General features: G+C 41.0%; 1 protein-coding gene across 2 annotated transcripts; it reads left to right on the top strand.

The window, feature by feature from the left end:
• The first annotated feature begins 136 nt into the window (after positions 1-136).
• Positions 137-21789, top strand: ATG4A (autophagy related 4A cysteine peptidase). 2 transcript variants are annotated; one of them, XM_053373889.1, is made up of 13 exons: positions 137-360; positions 8443-8514; positions 9297-9368; positions 10215-10313; positions 10918-11019; positions 11761-11833; positions 13835-13914; positions 14441-14628; positions 14869-14947; positions 17397-17542; positions 17996-18052; positions 19103-19214; positions 20769-21789. In XM_053373889.1, the coding sequence occupies exons 1-13, from the start codon at positions 351-353 to the stop codon at positions 20831-20833; spliced, it is 1155 nt and encodes a 384-aa protein (XP_053229864.1). In that variant the 5' UTR covers positions 137-350; the 3' UTR covers positions 20834-21789. The 2 variants fall into 2 exon arrangements, with proteins under 2 accessions (XP_053229864.1, XP_053229863.1); XM_053373888.1 differs by having other exon boundaries at positions 8440-8514.
• The last annotated feature ends 654 nt before the right edge of the window (positions 21790-22443 follow it).

Raw genomic sequence — 22443 nt, 5'->3', positions numbered from 1 at the left:
CCAGGGTTCAGGGGCGTGCGGGGTTTCTTGTGGGGTTGGGTTTTTTTTTTGTGTGAGCGGCTGCGCACGCGCAGGAGGCGGCCACGGTGAGGCGACTCTGCAAGGAGGGCCGACGGGAGTTGTAGTACTGGGAGGTGGGAAGGGAGAGTAAAGGACTCCGGCTTGGCCGACGAGGCCGCTGGACTGCAGCTCCCGGCGTGCTCCGCGGCGGCTGTCGTGGCGGCGGTGTTGTTTTCTGAGGGGCGGAGCAGCGAGAGGCTCTCGGCAACGGCAGGCGGGCGAAGGAGGGAGGAGGAGGAGGAGAGGATGGTGGCGGCGGAGGCGCTGGTTGCTGAAGGAGGAGGCGAAGGATGGAGTCCGGTGAGGGGCTGGCGGGGGAGGGCGCGTGTGAGAGGGGGAGAAGCGACCCTTTCCCACCCCCTATTTGTGCCTGTGAAGCCCAGATCTCCCCCCCTCCCCTGCCTGACCGTTAAGTCCGCCTGCTTGTTTATACCATGTTGAGCCCAGCTCAGAGTAGACCCACTGGAATTAATGAGCCTAAATTAGCCCGCGCCCATTAGCTTCAATGAGTCTACTCTTGAGTAGAGATTTGATGCAGCTCAGGGTGCCCAAACGCAACATGTTCGCTGCTTGCTTGGGAATCACATATAAAGAAGGAAAAACTGAAAACTGGTGCTGTTTGCTTGTGCTTCTTTATATCTATCTATATCTGTATGTGCGGGTTGTGTCCAACTAAGTCTTAATCGAGAGTAGATACACTGAAATAAATAAACCCGAGTTATTCCGTGCCCGTTAGGTTCAGTTTGAGTAGGGCTAATATTGGATGTGATTCATAAACATCAGCATGTTCACTATATGAGATTGCTCGGCATCATGTGGGGGGGGTACTTAAAACTGGGTCGGTCGGTCTGGTTTGTTTATATGTGTGGGTTCTATCCACTCGGGAGTCCTACTTGGAGTAGACTCATCAATGGGATGTATGCCTAGGTTTGTGTGTGCATAGGGTTGAAGCTTTAGGTATTTTTATTATCAATAGGATGGATATTTTGTCAAAATTGTGTGTCTGTAATTTTCAGAATTGTGTATATGTAATTTTCAATGTGTGCATGTCCAACATACATATTTATTTTGGTGTCTGTAACCTGCAGTATCGTGATTCTGGTATTTTTAAGCTAATTTGATGCATTGTTTGTATTCCATATTTATATCCTCCTTTTCTATTAAAACGAAGTATTAGAGCCAAAAACAAAAAAATTAAAAACCAATAGCAATGGTGGGTGAGGGGAAGAAATGCAAACCAGAACAAGATGTACAGCTGACCTTACTCTGTTGTAAGAATAACTGATCTTCTGGTTTTGACAGAGTATGGAAAGATGGTAGGGCTCCTCACCCTAAATCACAATTGGTTTCACTGGCCCTTTTCCCTGTGTGCTGCTGTTTAAGCTCATAGCTGAGGGGCATGACAAGATTGAAGTGTGTGTGGAAGGAGATACCGTAATTCCCTACAGCATCTGATGCTACTGACAAAATCATATTATATTTTTGAACATTCAGTGCGCTTCACATTGTGTCAGTCAGTACAACAAACCAGCAAGGTTTCTCCTATGAGGACATAGCTGTCAAGTGTCCCTTATTTGAAGGGACAGTCCCTTATTCCAGCGCCATGTCCCGCTGCTGTCCCTTATTGATGGATGTCCCTTAAATGATGTCCCTTAAATTTCAAAGGAAGCAGCTCCTCTTCCCTCCCTCCCTGCCAGCCAGGGAGCAGGGAGGCTCCAACTGTGTTGCTTGGCTGTGTTGCTCACTCAGTAAGAAGTCTAAGAAAGACTGGGGGGTGGAGCTTGCATGCCTTGTATGTGGCTAGTTAATGCAAGCTGAGGGGTTTTTTGAATGCTGGGCACCATTTTGTTGCACGTGCTGCTGCAAACTTTGAGGTGCAAAGCCAGGCCAGGGAGGCATCTTAAGTTGTGGCTGCATAGGCCTTGTGGTGCATGTGATTCAGATTCTATTCAGTTGAACCTCTGGTTACAAAGTTGGTTGGACAGTGTTCTCGAAGCTACCAGAATGAGTTTGACCAGCCTGCAGGAAGACAGGAAGACTGGAGTGCCTGGAACAGGTGAGGCTGCAGGTCCCTTATTTTGGCTGCTGGTCCCATATTTTCAAGGCTGCTGGCCCCTTATTTTCAAATCTGTAAGTTGACAGCTATGTATTAGGATGAGAGAGAGAGAGAGGCTTGCTAAGCCTTCTTGCTAATGAGTCCATGACAGAGGTGCAATTTGAACTAATGACTTTCTGAGTTGTAGCTCAATCTCCTAGTTAGCATCAAGAACTTACAATAGTCGATACCTTCCTTTTATTGGAGGGGAAGGAATTCCACTGAGTGCATGCCACCACAGAAATATCCTACCTTGGGTTGTTGCAGCTAATAGTGGTACCAATAAGAGAGCCTCCTTTGATATCTTTACAGATAGGCACATCTGTATGGTAGCAGCATTTCCTCAGATATCCCAAGTTATAGAGGGCTTAATATATCTGCAAGAGTACCTTAAATTTGTCTTGGTAACAAATTGACAGCAAGTACAGCTCCTTCCTAATTGATTAAATATGGTCATGGTAATAATAATAATTTTTATTTATACCCCACCCTCCCCAGCCAAGGCCAGGCTCAGGGTGGCTAACAAGCAATAATAAAAATAAGTTGAATGAATACAACTTAAAAACAAAATTAAAATATGAAATTAAAATATTGAAAAATGGTAGGCTGCCCCATTCAGCTGCTGCCTCATTGTTCACTAGTTGCAGCTCCCAAACTTTCTTTTAAAGGCAATCCTGCACAGGGTACTTCAAATTAATCCATTCTTGAGATTACCAATGCATTGGTCACTGTAGTCAGAACCTTCTTTTTTGGGAACAGCTGTAGCTGGTGTACCAGCCAAAGCTGGTAAAGGCACTCCTAACCACTGAGGGTATGTGAGTCTTCACTGACAATGAAGCATGTCCAGACCACACACGTTCTCCTTCAGCAGGAGTACAGTGCTGTCCAGAGCAGGCACACCACCTAATTCCTAGGTCTGGAGCCACCCACTCAGAAGGCTTTATTCAGCTCACCACTGTGTCCAGGCACTAGTCTAGGACCTTCACAACTACACCTGTCTCAGATGTTACAGAGAAGCAGTATTGGGTGCCATCTGCCTATTGATAATACCTCGCTCTAAGTCACTCCTACCATCATCATATAGATGTCAAACAAGATTAGGGAAAAGAGGATGTGTGTGGCACCCCACAGCATAGTTGCCAGGGGGCCCAAGGGATACCATCAATTGTATCAAAAGCATCATGGAGATAAGGTTTGCTGTGTTCCTGGACTAGGCCGAAACCCAAACTGGAACAGATCTACATAATTTGTTCCCTCCAAGAGTGCCCCACTTAAAAGACCACCATCTGCTTTCTGGAATAACAACACAATCCTAACCATGTCTACTTAGAAGTAAATCCTGTTGAATTCAATGGGGCTGATTTCCAGGTAAGTGCAGTTAGGGCTGCAACCTAAGCGAATTTTATGAGCAATCCCCAGGGGCAGACGCATATATTATACATTGCAGGAATCTAATCTGGAGTTTACTAGAATGTGGATGATCGGCCAGCCTCATTTTGTTACAGCAGCCTTGTCTAGTGAAAGGTGCCATGTGCCACTGAGGCCAGTTGAGCCTCCAGTGACAAAGGACTGCAGTGTTTTTTACTGCTATTAAAGTGAGTTAGAATTTTTTATGATCACCAGCCCAAAATGCAAGCGTAACAAAGCATTCTTTTTACCATTTATCTTGAATCTTTCAAAAAGTGATCAGTGGTATTGACCCACCATCACAAACTGTGTTATTTTCCCCAGCCCATGTAATAACACTGACTATATGTGTAGGTACATGAGCTGACATATGTCTAGTTGAATAAGTTCTGTATGAAGTTGCAAATGAACTTGCAAATTAGAAGGCAGGGGTCCAACTCCAAAAGACAAGTTGAGGCTGCTTTCCACCACTTATTCCTGCAGTAATCTATGTCCAGTAAAAAGAGCTGTAGAGTTACTTTTGTAAGCCTTAAGACTCCCACATCTAGGCTCCTCAGCCACCTCCTTGCCATGCTGATGTCATTCTAACCCACCCTGCGTGTTCCTGGCTGCAAGCCTTTGTGGTTTCTGTGCCTGAAGCGTTAAGTATAATTGTGGGAAATTAACTCTAGTTTCCCCACCTTGTCTAGTACTTGAGCTGCTGAGTCCATCTGCAAATCCTGAGGCTTAGATAGTGAAGGGTGGGATTGGTTACTAACATAATCCAGTGATGTCCCTATACAACAGTCTTGTTGCATGTTACAGCATTGACACAACTCTTACGTTACAAAAGAAAACATAGTTCTGCATAACTTGTAGTGCAAATGGTTTTGTTCAGTTGATTTCTATATGTATTAGCCCTGTTCTAGGATTTTGAGGTGGTTTGCTTTAATTTTATGATCACAGCAATTCAGAAATTGTTTAAGTTAAGAGATGGTGACTTGCCAAATTTGTAAGATCTATGACTAAATGGGGAAGCATAAATTCAAACAAAGTTTGCTTTGTTTTAACCTAGTTTTGCAGTGAAAGCAAAGTTGCTTGCCTACAACTGGAGACAGAAATGTTACAGCATGACACATAATGCAGACAAGACATACAAAACTTTTATATCTGTCAAAAACTGACTCTTATTTTTATTTCCAAACTTTTAAAAAGGGCTATCCTTGTAGTAAGGACTTGGAAATGAGAGAAGCCAAACCTTGCCAGAGTTTCAAATGTGAAACGATGAATTAAGAAAATCTAGTTTTCTTTTAAATGTCACAGTAGACTTTGTATTAAAATAACTGCGCAGTCTTAAGCTTGAAACCTAAATGGTTAAAAATTTCCAGTTCCTTTTGGAAAAATAAACAGGACTTGGGCAGTGCATGCAAAGAGTGTCATGCAGATGCTTTTACGTGGGAAATTAAAGTATCAAAGGTTAGTTCATGCCTGCCTTTATGGCATTGGTGAATGATCAGTCTGCGCTGCAGCATATTTTTATGCATAGGAAAAGTCAATTAAAATGTCTGGTTAATTTTTGCTTTATTTATTTGCTTATTTTTCCTCATTTGTATCCTGCATCTTCCAAGTTATAACTAATCAAGTTATTAATTGCAAGCTCTGTGTCAACCCCCTCTCGTTTTTGTTTTACTCAAAAAGTAATTATTGAAACTTGAGATTTTCACTATACGTCAACGAACTATGTTTTATCTTCTCAGATATTTTTATCACACCTTTTCATCACATGATATATCCACTTCAAGTGGATTATCCCTCAGAAATAACAAGAATGAGAATCCTTGATGTTACTAAGAGCTGAATCAGGTTTTTAAGAATCACATCGCTACACGCACATACTTCTTTTGCTTGAAAACAAATAGTATTTCATGACACTAAGCTTAGCAAAGGAAGTTGCTGAAAATGAAAGACACAGAAGCCTGCCTTTTAAACCATATCATGAACTGAAGAATTGCTGACATTAGGCTGCTTTGACCTTTTAAACATTACACTTGCTTGTTTGAAGGAGCTCACAGCAGCAATTTAGTGTTACATCTTATTCTTTTCTGTTTTAGTACAGTTCGTTCTAGTTGAGGTTGTAGATAGTAGTAGCAGTAATTTCAGTATGGTGTTACATACTGCTTTTCGCTGAGACTTGTTATTGCTTGTTTAAAGGAGCTCACAGCAGCAATTTAGTGTTACATCTCATTCTTTTCTTATTTTAGTACAGTTCGTTCTATTTGAAGTTGTGGTTAGTAGTAGCAGTAATTTCAATATGATGTTATGTGGTGCTTTTCGTTGAGACTTATTGTCATAATAAAAAAGAATGCAAGTTACATTTTTTAAAAGTATGCAAAAAGGGGAAAAAGCAATGTGATGCAGAACCAGAACTCTGTCTTCGCTAAAACTAAATATATTGGGATATATACAACATTACTCATACTTGGAGAAAATCAATTGAAATAATTGAGTGCAGTCTATTGCTGAGTTGTTTTATTATTATTAGATAAGCTTTTAGCAGTTTGACTTTCACAGTAAAATCCTTATTATGTCCCTCTTAAATGAACATAGTTTTATATTTGATCGGCCAAAATCTAAGCCAGTGTTAAGAGTAAGCTCATTTTTTGTCTTTGGGTGTGTAAAGGTAAAGGGACCCCTGACCATTAGGTCCAGTCGTGACCGACTCTGGGGTTGCAGCGCTCATCTCGCTTTATTGGCCGAGGGAGCCAGCGTACAGCTTTCGGGTCATGTGGCCAGCATGACTAAGCCGATTCTGGCGAACCAGAGCAGCGCACGGAAACACCGTTTACCTTCCCGCCGGAGCGGTACCTATTTATCTATTTGCACTTTGACGTGCTTTCGAACTGCTAGGTTGGCTGGAGCAGGGACTGAGCAATGGGAGCTCACCCCATCGCGGGGATTTGAACCGCCAACCTTCTGATTGGCAAGTCCTAGGCTCTGTGGTTTAACCCACAGCGCCACCTGCGTCCCTTCTTTGGGTGTGTACAACAGTTCTATAGGGTGGTCACTTTTACTTGCATTTTACACACGAAATAACTCTTGATTTCTAGACAATGAACAGTTCACATCCAACCATGGTAGAGGTGGAAACTCAATCCAGGTCTAGATAGGAAGATGCCTGTTTACAGCTCAGATTATTTCTCCATCTTGTCCAATATTGTTTGGTAGTGGTAGTGACTGGTAGTGACTCATCAGGATCTTGGGGAGAGTGGGGTCTTTCAGTAACTTGTCACATGATCCATTTGCTGCCATGGATTGAACTTGGGACATTCTGCATATCAAACATGTGGTCTACCAACAGAGAGTCCTACCCCAAAGCCTCCTTAGTAAGAAACAATCTAACTCACTTTCTTATGTAGTTATAGTACTTAGTTGTCTGGAAAAGTAACATCTGGGCAAGGCTATAGTTAAAAGTTCTGGATCTCAAGCATTCTTTTAATGTTTTACATGTAACACAGAAAAACGGGGTCTTACTATTGTTGTTTAAGATTCTATTTTACATTGATGAGGAACCTGTGGCCCCTCAGATGTTGTTGGATTCCAACTCCCATCATTTTTGGATATTGTCTGTTCTGCCTAGGGTTGGTGGGGGTTGGAGTGCAACAACATCTTACGGAATACAGATTCAGTACCCCATGTGTACTGGATTGAGTATATTAATAATAATAATGCTAATAATTTAATACTTATACCCCGCCCACCTGGCTGGATTTCCCCAGCCACTCTGGGTGGCTTCCAACAAGAGATTAAAAATACATTAAAACATCATTCATTAAAAACTTCCCTAAACAGGACTGCCTTCAGATGTCAAATAAATGCCAGATAGTTGCTTATTTATTTGTCAGCTGATGGGAGGGCGTTCCACAGGGCAGGCCGAGAAGGCCCTCTGCCTGCTTGCCTGTAACTTTGCTTCTTGCAGTGAGAGAACCGCCAGAAGGCCCTCGGCGCTGGACCTCAGTGTCTGGGCAGAATGTTGGGGGTGGAGACGCTCCTTCATAAAAGAAGCCATGATTCTACTTTCCCCGCTATTTAGTGTGGTAACCCCAAGAATATGTTGTTTCACATCATAGTGAAGAAATGGAAGCATTATTGTAGGACAGTCCCCCACATTTTAAAGATCAATTTTGTAAACAGCATGTATAGGAAAATGTCTTTCTTTTCAACAAAAAATAAGGAATTTTGAAAATGCATATCAGGTCAATGAAGATTTTTTTCATGTGAAAGGACTATTTTGTGAAATGGAACATTTCTTTAAAAATAAGCTTATTTTCCTCTCCTGTCACCCAAGTTCTTTGTTTATTTGTGGTCTCAGTTCTGCAACGCCTTTGTTCCTTGCCCTGATACTATGACTAACTTTATATCTGCCATTGCTATAGTAATAGACACTTTAAAAAAACCTTAGTCCTAAAGGCAGGGACCGAACCTACTTTCGTATTGTTAAGCTGTTGCGTATTGGGACCCTTTCTCAGCTGATATGATCGCAGCATACATGTGAAAATTAAAACATACAAATCTATCTCATGCACCTTTTACATCAGCCAAAATAAGAAATTTGCAAATCATAGATCATCATGTTTAATGCTCAGCTCTTACCACATAGGATCTGGTTTCAGTTTCGGCAGCAGTATTGCAGTGCAAATGGCAAAGGCTATAGTCTGGCTAAAAGTAAGAGGTCTAAATTCCAATGTCCGAAAGGGTAAACAAAGTGTGACGGTGTGGTAAGAGTTCATTAGTTAGGAAAGAACTGAACAGGTACTAAAATTACAGGGGAAACAAGGGAATAAATGTTCTACATGTGTGTTTATTTTTCAAAAAATATGAAAACCTAATTTTTATTTTAGTAGACTATGTAGAAGAGCTTCCTGAAACAGATGAGCCTGTCTGGATCTTAGGAAGGCAGCACCATCTTAAAACAGGTAGGAATGGAAGGAAGCTGTGTTTCTAAGGTCCACAAAGCTTTTGTGGCTGCTTAGTTTAAGCACCTCATGTTTCTCACTTTGTATTGTGCCCCACTGTATTAATCTGTGTAGAGAGTAGAAATCTTGGAAAATAAATCTGCTGTCTACAATGCCCAGGGTACTAATGCTGTAAACCAAAATGACATTTAGGGGAGGATGCTATCTAGAGAGCATCCTTACACAATATACTTTTTTGTCAGGTTTTTCACATGTGACTTGTGTTATTTCTAGCAATTGGATGATTACAGCCAAACAATCTTTATTTGATAGGGTGGTCTTGACTCTTGAGAAAGGGAATGGTATTGTGACACTTTCTTGGGTGAAAAAACAGCTTGGGGGTGATCATGTGCTGAACAAGGACAGATGGAAAGATATTTAAAGACCCTCTTATCAGGATTGCTCAAGATTGTGGAATGAGAGAAATAAAGTAGGGGAAAGAATAATGGAACTCTGTTAAACATGGAGTCAAATGACTGATATAACATGGACTTTGAGAGATCTGCACTTCTGCAGTGAACTGTGGAAGCAACTGCTCCAAATATTGACGTCTCTGGAATACAAAAAGGGAAGTTAAGAAGGAAGTGCAGACTTTTCTACGAAAGGGGGCTACTTTAATATATATAGATCCTTGATCCTCTCTTAAGTTGTTTGTGTTCAGCAGTGCAGCAGCAATCACAAATACTGAATTTGTGTAAATTTGTAATCTGAACTCCCTATTTGTAATGCTTTTTTAATTCTAGAAAAATCTAAGCTTCTTTTGGATATAAGTGCTCGTCTTTGGTTTACCTACAGAAGAAAATTTTCACCAATTGGTAGGTATGCTTTCTGAGATGTGTGGGTTCTTCCCCTTCCCTTTGTTTTGTTCTTAAAAATATGACCTGTGTAAAGGAATGAACAATTAGTTCAGGATGACAGCATTTGCAGCCTTTACTCATTTAGTGCATGCTTTTTAAAAGTTTGCTGTATCCGCTAGCCCTTGGTGGACAGAATTACTTGGTACAGAACAGATCCTGACACTTTTAGGCTTTTGCCTTGATCCATTGAGGCCTTTGCAGCCTAGCAATTGCTTTGGGTAGCATTGGTGGGACACACTTAGATATTTGTTGTGCTTCCTGATATTGGGTTTGTTCCAATCACCTTCCTTTAGGGGGCCATCTGAACTGCCACCAGACTTTCAAAGACCTCTTGATCTTCTACCCTCTCCTTTGTGGCTCTCAGTGATCTTATGCTATGAGTTGGGTGTGGGTCTATACTCTTACATTTTCCAACTCAGTGTTCTCCATATGTTTTGGCCTAAGATTCCCATCAGCCCCAGCCAGCATGGTCATTATGCAGGCTGGGCTTGATAGGGAGTTTTAATCCAAAGCATATTGAGGTCGCGAGATTGGGTAAGGCCGGATGGCATTAATCAAACTATCACAACATTATTCCAGAATTTTGGATTTATGATCCACAGCTTAGGTTAAAACCTACTTGTTGGTGAATGCACTTCACGCGGTCCTCCACTGCATTTTCATCATGCTAAGAATTATTCCAATAGCAAACTATTGTGGGTACTAAGCATTTTTCTTTTATGTGAAGAGAAAAATCCAAGGAAGGGAAGCATTCTATGTTGTTTCTTTGGGTAAATTCATAAATGTGGTGATTCTTGACCCCAGGTGGCACCGGCCCTTCCTCAGATGCTGGCTGGGGCTGTATGCTGCGATGCGGACAGATGATGTTGGCTCAGGCTCTGATCTGTCGACACTTGGGGAGGGGTGAGTGTGGTCTTTCACCAGTAGATTCCCAGAATGGTCGTGGTTGTAGGAATGAGAAATGAGTGAGGGTGAGGGGTATCTGAATATGTTTTATATTGTTTGGGGTGGGGCTTCAGTGCCTCATCTAGTTGATTCTAGAAAGACTAGAATAAGTTTTGCAAAGAGAAAATATGCTATTATGTATAGCTTTCCTAGTTATATTTTAAAATCAGTTTTTTCTGGTTCAGAAATTATATTACCTGGTTCTGCAATTGTAATTCTTTTTTTAGTAGTAAGTATGGTATTTTAATTTGTCTGAATTAATTTTATGATGTATTTTAATTAATTGATGCCTGTTTTTATGTATACTGTGTTATTTATATGATATTAGCCACTCTGAGCCCAGCACCAGCCAGGGAGGGTGGGGCACAAATAAATTATTATTAATAATATTAATATTAATATTAATATTATTAAGTATGCAACCCTGATTTGTAACCAGTAATTTAGAAAATTATAGTAGCTATCATAACCAAAGGTATACATGTATCACCTACTGCCATTGAACACTACTTTTCAAGATTATGATATGATATTTAAAATCTAGAATAATTTTCTCTCTAAGATTGGCATTGGGAGAAACACAAAAGGCAACCTGAAGAATATCACAAAATCTTACGCTGTTTCCTGGACAGAAAAGACTGCTGTTATTCTATCCATCAAATGGGTAAGAGTTGGCTTTGAGAATTATTTCTTGCACCCTTGTTTTTCAAACTTTTAGTGTACTTAAACTTCTGTTAGCATAATTTTAGCGTGAAAAATGCACGTATGCCTTCAAATGCTATAAAAGTTGCAAATCTTGGTCAAAAGCATAGCAGTGCAAAAGAGAATAAGTTTTTGTATGTGCACACACAAATATAGAAATAATAATAATAGGGTGATGAGGCTGTATTTAGAATACAGGTTCCCAAATCATTTGACGTCATGAGAGCTCCCAGGTAAAAGGCATGATTCTGAAATGTGAGATTCATTGAGAAATATGGACCAATCCACTAAACCACAATTTGTCTTTATCCATGGTTTAATCAGGAACATGCCTCTCCCTTGCTGTATAGTTCCCTCTCATGTGACTCAAATAAGTCATATTATGGCTTGTCATGTGTTCTGAACTCTGAAGGTTTGTTCTTGGCTTCTTTTTGGCTTACTGGTAGTGGTCTGGGTTCAGACACTATAGCATTGCTGCTCGGCTTAAATCAAGCTTAAAATATTTAGCTGAGGTTCTTAGTCTTGTGATAACATTCCAGTGTGATCCTTGATACAGAACAAGTTTCCATCTCATTTGTGTGAAGGTAGTCCCAATTTCTAATGGCTTTGGAATGTGTGCAATGCAGCCTAAAAGAATGTGCCATTTGACAGACTGATGCTTCTTATTTTTCTGTGTGTCTGTTTCTGTTTCTAATCTACACAGCACAGATGGGTGTTGGTGAAGGGAAGTCTATTGGGGAATGGTTTGGACCAAATACTGTTGCCCAAGTGCTCAAGTAAGCAAGCAAGCATGTATATCTTGTGTGGAATTTAGATGGAATGGAAAGACAGTTTAGTTCCACTCATTTAACATTGAAACTCTGCTTCGCTTTCATAACATGAAGGTTCTCCCTGGAGATAATGATGGTGGTGGTGGTGATGATCATTGTGGCGTGAACTTTTATGCACAAGCTTCCTGGCTTTGTTACATTAACACCTGCAATTGATCGTGATTGAGTCCTGAACCAAATTGCTGTCCAGCTATTTCACACAGCAATCCTACTTTGTATTTTTTAAAAAAAATAACGGTGAATAACAGTCAACAACAGAGTTTCCTACTATTTTCAGTTTTGTGTCCATTTAGTCTTTGCATGGAGACAGACTTGTTGCCCCAGGCAGATGGTAGAAGGTCCTTGTTGGCAGATGATAGCATATATTCACTGTGGGATGAACAAGTGGAGCCTCTGATGCCCTTTTTCCAGCACAGCACATAGTTATCAATTTTATCCAGAATATTTTTCTGAGGCAGGTTAGACTGAGAGATAGTGACTTGCCCAATGGTCACTCATAGAGCTACATGGCATAGTAGTGATTTAAAGCCAAGTCCCCTGAGTCCAGTTCACCAACCATTGCATGACTTCAGCTGTCCTCCATAGGCTATGCACTCCTAATCACCAGACTATCTCTTGCATGAATCAAGCAACAACTTGCAGAATTGATCCATATGATAGAACAGGGAAGGCAAAACCCCTCTAGGACAAAGTTTCTAGTTAGCATCACAACTTACTGTTGTGATCTCTGGTTAGATTTTGAAGCAGCTCAGTATTCTGAGATACGCATTGTTCCCATGTTATAGAATTTATCTGTCATTACTCGAAGCACTAAAATTTAAATTGCAGCTTTAAAAGCATGGGGACCTGTTGATTAAGAACAGCCTGAAATTCCAAACCTGATGTAAAAATCCTATTTTTAAGTAACATTAAGCTGGAAAAGCAATGTATCTCTTCTGCATAAGCAGTTAACAGAAGATTGAACTATGACCATACTTGGGGAAGGTTAGTAGTGGCAACTGAATATTGGCAGATAGAGAGATAAAAATTATGTTAAACTGCCAGTCTCTTGTATTAATTTAGCATAGCAATCTGCATCTTCAGAACATTTTCAATAAAAACAAGCAGAACCTTAATAATTTGAATCTCAGAAATCAGGGATCCAGATTAGCACCTGCAACAATAAAAAATTATCTCCTGTTTTTCTTTTCCTCCTTTAAAGCAGGTGTGGTCCTCCAGATGCTGCTGAACCACAACTTTTGTCATCCGTGGCCATTGAGCATGCTTGATGGGAATTGTAGTTCAGCAGCTTCTGGGGGATCAAATGTTCTCCATAACTTTCTTAATGGTTTTGTGCAGACCTTTTCCTAACAACATTTATTTATTATATTTGTAATCCTTGCATCCCTGAGAGGCTCTTGAAAGTAGCTTACAACAGATATTTATAATGAAAATCACATTCAAGTCTTGTGTCAATCATTGTGCCCCTATGGTACCTGAATTATTTAGGTGGCATTTCCTGCCCTAATCCTAATCCTGCCATAATCTTCCCTGTTGTTGACCTTTGGTATCAGCCTACTAAGTGCTAGAGCCCAGTGATGTATTCTGTGGCAAGGGAGTGTGGCTAAGCAACGGGAACTCACTCAGCCCCTGATGGAGGCAAATCTTCCCTTGCTGGCTGTTGCCAGTTCCCACTAAAGCCTGGGATTGAACACTCACAGACAATCTCACTACACTGGTGTGCAACTTTATCCATATATTTGTAGAATGACCTCTCCTAGAAGTATCAGTAAGCATAATATCATAAAAATTGGTCAGACAAGTGGGAAAAGGGAATAGCTAGAACCTCTTCCTCAAAAGATAGAACATCTTATTTATTTAAGAGTCTTCCAGTCATATTGAAGGCAGAGTGTTGGCCTCTGAGTGGCATGGAATTTGGACTTACTACTGTCTGTTTCCCTACCCCAGGAAACTTGCACTATTTGATGAATGGAATTCCTTAGCCGTTTATGTGTCTATGGACAACACAGTTGTGATTGAAGATATCAGTAAGTTATAAGCACAAGCTGTTTAACAGAATTTCTGATTCACCCAGGCCTTAAACTGAATTGGGATTTAGCTCCAGTCTGATTTTTATTCCTTGGAAAATAGGAAGATCAGTACAAGCATGCTTGGACACAGATTGTCAGCTAAAAGAGGACAGTTTCAGTCTCAGCCATACCACATGAGAATCACCATGCTACGTGTCACAATGCATCCGCTGAACGGTTTGATGGCTATTTTGTAATCAGTTTCTTTAGAAAACTCAGGGTTTGCTTCTTTACCTGAGCTCTAAAACTTACAGCTAGCTTTTCCCTGCTTATTCTAGTTGGGCAGACAGAATCACCACAAATTTCTTCTTAACTACTGGTTCCTTCTTTGCTGTAACCCACAAGTATTTGGGGACACTGAACTGAGTATTCACTTCATAGATAAGTATAAGATGTGTGCACACAGGAATGGCTCCCTCCATTAAAGTGAACAGTTAAACTCAAGTGAATGGACAATTAGGTTTTATTGTCTCTTATTTCCCAGAGAAGATGTGCCGGTTTCCATCCCAGAACTGTTCCAGTACCCACTGCAGCTCCCTGTCACACAGGAGTGTGCTCAGCCGAAACAAGAGCCCTATGGGGATCTGCTGTGGTTGGAAGCCTCTGCTGCTGATTGTACCTCTTCGCTTGGGGATAAACCACATCAATCCGGTTTATGTTGATGCTTTTAAGGTACGGCTGTCTTATAGTGATTGATTTGGTCAGCTTAATAGGAGTGTTTGGAAATGTTTTGAGCAAACATATGCATGGTCTGAAGGAGCACGATGAAACAGCTTTGCTCAAGCTAAAGAAGTCTGGGTCTGTTTAGGCCTGGGGACTCTGTATATGCTGCCTTCAGTTCCATCATGGAAGAAAGGTGGCATATAAATGTAATAAATCTCTTCTTCTTTATCTTCTTCTTTCAATCTGTAGGAGTGTTTTAAGATGCCACAATCTTTGGGAGCTTTAGGAGGAAAACCAAACAATGCCTACTACTTTATAGGATTCTTAGGTAAGGAAAAATAAGTGGAGTGCCAAATAAATATCTTTGCTTCTGAAGGATTATTTTAAAGCTGAATTTGCTAAGTAATGCAGGTGGGCCTAACAGCCAGCTGCAATAAGAGAGCATATAAAAGATACTCCGTACTGCTTTATAATGCATCGTATACTCAGTACTTTGCTTTGAGGCTGAAGAGCCAAAGAAGTTGTGTGATCAGGCTTCTGTCACTAGCTAGGAGACTGGGGCCACAGGGAGGTTTCACCCTTTGTCTCTCTGGATGAGGACAAGAGCCACCAACCGCTATTCAGGAAAAATACCAACAATCAATGATCAGCCTGACTCAAAACCTTTAATTACTTTTATCAAATTTTCACAAACAGTACAAAAAAAATTGGCCCTTTCTCCATCCTCTACCTCTTCCCTCCACTGCCCTTTCCTTGTGTGTTCTCCTATTTAATTTGTAAATACATTAGAATATATAATATGAAACGATGCATGAAATCTTCCCTCTGCATGCATGTATATTTGCGCACGCGCACACACACACACAGTCCTTTCTTAGGAAAAGTTCAAGATAATGGTGTCCCATATCTGTTAGTAGTTATGGCTAATGGCATGGATAGTTTAGTTCTTGATAGATAAATGCATCCATTGACTTTTAAATAGAGTTACTCTATGAAAAGGTGGTTAGCAGGCCTTTTTGAATGCTAACTCCTCCCATGTCCCCAGGAGGAATATTAGATTGGGCCTCTAGTATACTCCCTACCTCACTTCTTTGTTCTCTTACTCCTTTCTCTTTGGGGAGAAGTGAATGACCAAAACATCACTATTTGGATGTGGATTTCCCCCTTATTCTGGAAAGTTAATTTCTCTTTAAAGAAGGGTTAAAAACCACACATTTGTGTGTTCAGTTGTTCACTTTTCTCCACAGTGAAAACTTGGTGGGGAGGAGCTCATTCCCAGTCTGTCCCCAGGGGATGTGGAAATGGTTAAAGACAAAATTATCAAAACTAAGGGATTTCCAGTTTGTTGCTGTTATTCTCCTAGAGTCAAGATGACAAAAAACTGATCAAGCATCTCTACAAGACCGTGCTTTTGAGTGCACTCAGTAGTATTGTGCTGTAAGTGTACATAAGGACACTCCAGGCTCAGCCTGGAGGCAAAGGCAAGCAGATCAGGCAAAAAGGCCCACAACATTCTTTAATATACCAGAGAAAGATTCAGGTGGATAGCCGTGTTGATCTGTCATAGTTATAATAAATAATAAGATGAAAGATGAAAAAATCTTTTTAAACAATTCCAGTGGCACCTTTAAGATCAACTAAATATAAGCTTTCATGGTATGAGCTTTCGTGTGTAATACACACTTCGTCAGAGAAAGGTTAGGGAAAGCATTTCCTCTATTCACAAAGCTTGCCACAAGACATGCCCTCTCACAGCATGGGACATCAAAACATGGGTAGGATTGGGTGGTGATCACAGTGGACATGTTGCTAATTCCCAATTTGGAGAGTGAAGTTGAAAATACAGATTGCTCTCCTCTAGTCTACGTGAGAGCCTTTTGAGTTTGTGCTTAATGAACAGCAGGTGCCTGTCTTAATGGGGATAAACTATTAAGGTTATTAAGTTTTATCCAGATATCATTGTGCTGACAAGTTGCAGTGTTGGGAGTATGAGAGCAGATGGTTTGATCAGTTCAAATCACTGTATGAAATCTAGTGCTTCCCCAAAGCATTGCTTTGGCTTCTCCAGCCCACCTACTCTTTTAAGACCCTTCCTCCAAGCAGTTTGCAACCTTTCCTGTCCTATGCAAGTCTTCCCCCAGCTCATCTTTGGCTACTTATTTTCTCTGCTCCATCTCTTCTCTGCCCTCATTCCTTTAGGTTCCTTCACCTCTCCTTCCTTCAGTTTCTTTTGTTTGAGCTTAGTTCCATTTCCTTCAGTCGCCCTGACTCATCCCATCTCCCCTTCTGGTCCTTGGTCTCCCTGCCTCCCCAGCACTACTACCTCTTTGCCTTTCTACTGATGTTAACATCAGCACCCCTTGTGTTCATAGACACCAAAGGTCTCTTGCTGCCCCCTGCACTGCATTGTTCCCTCCTTTTCATTATTGTGTATCTCTTCTGTGGCTTAATGGTAGAGCACAAATTTGTGTGCAAAAAGGTCCCAGATTCAATATCTGGCCTCTACAGTTAGGGCTTGAATAGACTCTCGTTTGGGGATCCTGGAGAGCCACTGCCCATCACTGACAGCAATACTGGCAGAGCTGGATCAATGGGGAAGCGTCCTATATTTCTAAGCCTCTGCTTCCTACATTTGGCAGCTTCTTTTTATTTTTCTTCTCAGTCCACTGTCTCGTCTGCCCTACCTCACCTACTGTTAATGTCCATACAGAGTGCAAGACTGAATGGCTTTCAGTTCTACCCATTTCTGACAAACTGCTCTTGTTTTACCCGCACAGGAAATGAGTTGATCTACTTGGACCCTCACACCACACAGATTTTTGTAGATTCTGAAGAAAATGGTGCTGTAGATGACCATAGCTTCCATTGCCAGCAAGCACCACATCGGATGAAGATAATGAATCTCGATCCCTCTGTAGCTTTAGTAGGTGTTGGCAGGAGTGGATGTCTGTCACCCTGACCTGCAGCCTTGCACCCCTCTTGTCCATACCCCACACTTTTGTCTCTTGTCTTCACAATTGGAACACGAATGCTGTCCCACCCTATCATGCACAGGCAGCTAACTTTACCTTATGTCAAGGCCTCCTGGTTTGGTTACATATCTAAACTGCCCAATATTTTGTATACTGGTTAATTTAGCCTTACATGTTAATGCCATTTGTGGCCTTGTTCTCTGTGTTTGTTTTGTACCACTTCTGACTATTGACGAGGGATTTGCATGACCAATCATGGGGGAATTATTATAATGTTCATTCAAGATGCCCTGAAAAGTAATATTTGGACAGCTGGATCTTGCTCTTCCCCACACCAGACTTCTGACTGGGTACTTTTTGCCCCCAAATTATATCTCACTTAAAATATTCCTGTACCTTCACAGGGATTCTTTTGTAGAGAAGAAAAGGACTTTGATAACTGGTGTAGCCTTGTGCAAAAGGTAAGCATTAGGAAGCTTTTTAACTGGCATAAGTTCCCCTTTAAAATGAACCTCTAGGTACATTAGGTGGGGTGAGATGCATGGAATAATATAACCAAGGAGAGGCTGTTTTAAATTACTCCCCATTGTGGCCCTCTCTGCTCCGCAACACATTTCTTTGTACTGATTTGCTAATTGGCTGCAATGGTGGCATAGGGAAAATGGATGGTGTGAGCCAGCATGTGCCCTTTCAGCTTGCGTAGAGAGGTCAGCCAGGGCCCAAAGTATATTTGGATCTATTGCCCAGGTTACATTCTGATCTGATACCTAAAGTGTGTGTGCTCCTGTGTCATGTCTTCATCTGCCAGCCCTGGTTTGTGAATGAGACACGTTATTGGTGTACAGGTGCCTGCTACTTAAGGGATCTTCTCACTGCCCTGGTACTTGTTGAAAAGCAACCCAATGGTATTTGAGTGTGAGACTGTGGCAGACCACACTGCTTGGCTTTGGAAGTAAAAAAATAAATAGTTCAAGATACAATGTAAGCACCTTGTTGGATCAGACAAAGGTCCAATAATTTAGGAATATTAAGTGTGATCTGTATGGAAGAGAACCCTGAAATCCTGGATAGCTTCTGATAGTCAGCGTAGATGTTACTGAGCTGGATGGACCAACAGTCTGATGCCGTATAGGGCAGATTCCTATGTTCCTTACTAAGCCTTTCCTTGAATAAGTTCTCCTTGCAGTCATAGGACTTAATGTGTGGCTTTGCAGAAAAATAAAACCGAGGTGAACATGATCTGCTGCCTGAGTTTTGCTCAGCTATAAAAGCTCCAGCTGTGCTTTTGTGATGTTGCAAGAATGCTCACAGATATTTCAGTCATGAAAGCATTAAAGTGTAAGCATTGATCATTAGACTAAGAAGTGACTACCTAAAGGACTGCACAAGTGATGGTGATGATTCTGTAGCACAAGAGCACAAACTGTCTGCTACTTCCCGTATAATTCAGCTATGTTTTCTGGTTTTGTTATTGCAGCACACATTTAAAAATGAAATATTGTTCTCCCCAGGAAATACTTAAGCAACAGAGTCTGCGAATGTTTGAGTTGGTTCAAAAGCATCCACCGCACTGGCCCCCTTTCATACCTCCTACAAAGCCAGAAGTAACCACAACTGGAGCAGGTACAGAATTGTGTTTAACTTCTCCCCCCACCCCACCCCAGCAACACTCACTCTTTCTCTCTCTTTCTCTCTCTCTCTCTCTCTCTCTCTCTCTCTCTATATATATATATATATATATATATAGGGATACAGAGAGTGAGATAGAATCTTGGTTTGTGAAGTAACAAATATTCCTATCTAACCCTTCCCCACTTTTCCTCCCGGAGGCTGTAGCCATTTCCATATGTTGCAACACAGCAGTGGCATCTTAAAGACTTAGCAGTTTTGTTGTGACATAAAGTTTTGTGGACTGGAGTGGGATTTGTAGCCTAAAGAAGCTTATGGCACTGTTAGACTTTGAAGGTACTGCAGACTTTTGTTGTCGTCCCTTCCTCCCACTGCTGTTCTCTTTCTGAAGTCAATTTCATGATGTATGAAGCTGTGTGCTCAGCCAAGGTTTTCACTAGATTAACACACACTAATTTGTCATCCCTGGGAATGGAATCTTTTTTCCTTTTGTTATGCTGTGACTTTTCTGGTTATCTTGTGGTGAGAGCCACATAGAAATTGGTCCTATGGATTGGTGGTTATGTGATGGATCCCAGTAATGTCAGCAAGACATTTTGTGGTTTGTTTAAATCACAATGGCAATGGAATCTTTTCCAAAGTACTCTGAAGATTCAGCCCATTCTAGGAAATTGGTGCACCCAGTTCTAGCTGTGGTAGAAGCACTCAAAATCTTAAGTAAATACATATAAAGCACAGTGCTGCTTGAGAGGAGTTATCTCTGTCTCCCAACAGATGGGATCCATTTGGAACTGGAATTCCCTGTGAAACAGTAGCAGCAAATGAGACTGATGCAGACCTTGCAGATTGAAGGCAGGATTGTGGAGTGGGGTGGGGTGGGGTGCAACTGGTCTTCATGTCAAATGGAGTCCATAAGCTCTGGAACAGGGGATTTAAAAGGGAGATGTGGTAAATCAAGTGTCTTGCATCAGTGTGGAAAAGCAGAAAAAAAGGATTGCACTAATGCTGATTTGGATGTAAGTAGAAGGTCATAAAAGTCTCTAAATGTGGTGAAAGGCACAACAAGAACAAAACTTGCTCTTTAAGGAACAGCAAGTTGCACTTTGCAGGTTGTAGACTGCAGGAAAGAGACCCACAGAAATTTATGTGACACAAAGGCAGTTTTTTAAAATGAATCCTTGCTGAAGGTACAGAAAAGTTTGCTTTAAAACTGAGCCTTAAGCTTACATGCTAAGAATTTTGGATTGTGCCCAACATATCTCTGAAGAAGAAGGGAAGACTGTCATTCCCACATATTCCATGGGGCAAAAGTTAAAGGAGAACAGTTTTAAAAACAAATCTTAATCTATCATCTCCTTTCTTGAAACTTAGAAAATTGCAATAAATAGCTAAGCTTCCTTATCTTTGTTACATTTGGAAAAGTTTGACATTTCAGTGTGTGTTTGTTTTTTAATTAGGGAGGCTTGCCATGGTAAAGTTTGTAAATTTCTGCACAACAGCCAGAGGTGCATGCTCTTGATAATAAGTTGTTTTTTCCATTTCCCACAGAGCTCATTGAGTCCACTGACAAACTATTTGAATCGGAAGAAGAGTTTGAGATCCTGAGCGTCTGAAGGAAGCTTCAGTTGACCTTATGTGTGCCCATGTGTAGCATATGAATTGACTAAGACCACGGCAGCCTTTTCTCGCCCCAAAGTGCCTGCATATAAACAGTGAACAGAGCACAAGAAATGACCAGTAACTGGAACTGAGGACAACAGTTTTGAAAAGAACTTCCCAGAAGTGCAAGTGGACATACCCCTTGCCCCAACCCCCCACCCCCACAGTTTTTTAAGAATGTATCTTGCCTGAGGAAAATGAACTTTTGGGGGATGAAGGCAATGATGATATTGAAGTAAAGACTTCTATATTGCTGGGAACTGCCTTGAAGGCATTGATATCTGGATGGCTATTATTACTCAGTGTAGTATAATGCAAGAGTTCTGTTCACACTGAAAGCATGATGTAGAGGTAAAGGTGTGTGTTTACCTCGTTTCTTCACCTGGACTGTTTCATAGGAGTAAATGTTTTTATAAGATCAACCGCATCAGGGAAAAAAGACCCAATGGTTTTGTTTAAATACATTTCTGCAACCACACTTCAAAAATAAACAGACCTAAATGTTTCTATGAAAGGAACTGTCTAATAGATACAAATTTTGCAATTGTCCTCCTGTTTCTAGGAGTTAAATAAATGAATGGGGGACCTGGAGGGCAACCCTCCAGCCTCCTAGCCTCTCCCCACTTGCACTCCTGGAAAGGAAGTGAAGGTTGGAGAGTGCCAGGAGCCGCCTGCTCCCTTGGTATGTTCCTCCTCCTCTATAATTTTCATGACATATTTCACCTTGACCTTAGGTTTAAATCATTATGGAAACTTTCTACTTTGGTTTTTGAGTAAAAAAAAAGTAATTTGTTTCAAACTGTAATTGTATTTATTTTATAATATTTACAGTTTTCTCTCCTCTGTAAGAGCACTTTACATGTGCATCTAATAAATTTCTTAAACATTTAATAAATTAAATGCTAGATTTTGTGAGTTGTTTGGGACCTTTCTAACCACCCAAGGAAGTTCTCTGGCAAAATGAAAACTATTGTCTCTTCCCCTTTGTTACTACTTTGACATGGTCAGGCATGGATGGTGTAACTTTTATAGTCCTGCGATCCTAGCAATGCAGTTTTATTTGCAACTTGAGGTTTCCCCCCTAAAGGTTACTTTTGCTGCATGTAGCACATTTATTTCTCCTTGGTGCCATAATCATTAGCACTTTGCTTGTTAGGTTAGCTGCTTGTGTAAAAACAATGCTTTGGGCAACCATTATGAGCATCTTATTATTCCATATGGGTCTAAGCATCTACTTTGCCTTTACAAATGAAATCTGATGAGAACTACACATTTGTGCATTGAGAAGCAAGTATTCTGTTTCTTCACATATGTTTGGCCTCTTGTTATGCAACAAGACCTAATGAATTGGTGCTGAGTTACAATTGTAAATATTTACCTCCTGAAACCATCACCTGTGCAATCAGGGAGTGTGAATCTGCTAGAGGGTGGTGTGTCCCATATAAAAAAATCATTGTGTGGTTCCATGTGAGAGAAAGCTGCCCTTTGGTACTTTTGTAAGGAAACAGCACCTGCTGCTAATCTGGAGGGTAGGTAGCAAAAGTCCCCTAGTGATCTCTCTGGT

This window comes from Podarcis raffonei, chromosome Z, assembly GCF_027172205.1.
Source record: "Podarcis raffonei isolate rPodRaf1 chromosome Z, rPodRaf1.pri, whole genome shotgun sequence".
Classification (NCBI taxonomy): domain Eukaryota; kingdom Metazoa; phylum Chordata; class Lepidosauria; order Squamata; family Lacertidae; genus Podarcis; species Podarcis raffonei.
This window is presented reverse-complemented; position numbering and strand designations above follow the sequence as displayed.

Excerpts from the sequence above, each read along its gene's own strand:
- ATG4A (XM_053373888.1), top strand. Across the intron at positions 14,629-14,868 it reads TTTATGTTGATGCTTTTAAG|GAGTGTTTTAAGATGCCACA; the intron begins GTACGGCTGTCT and ends TTCAATCTGTAG. Across the intron at positions 18,053-19,102 it reads GGTGTAGCCTTGTGCAAAAG|GAAATACTTAAGCAACAGAG; the intron begins GTAAGCATTAGG and ends TGTTCTCCCCAG.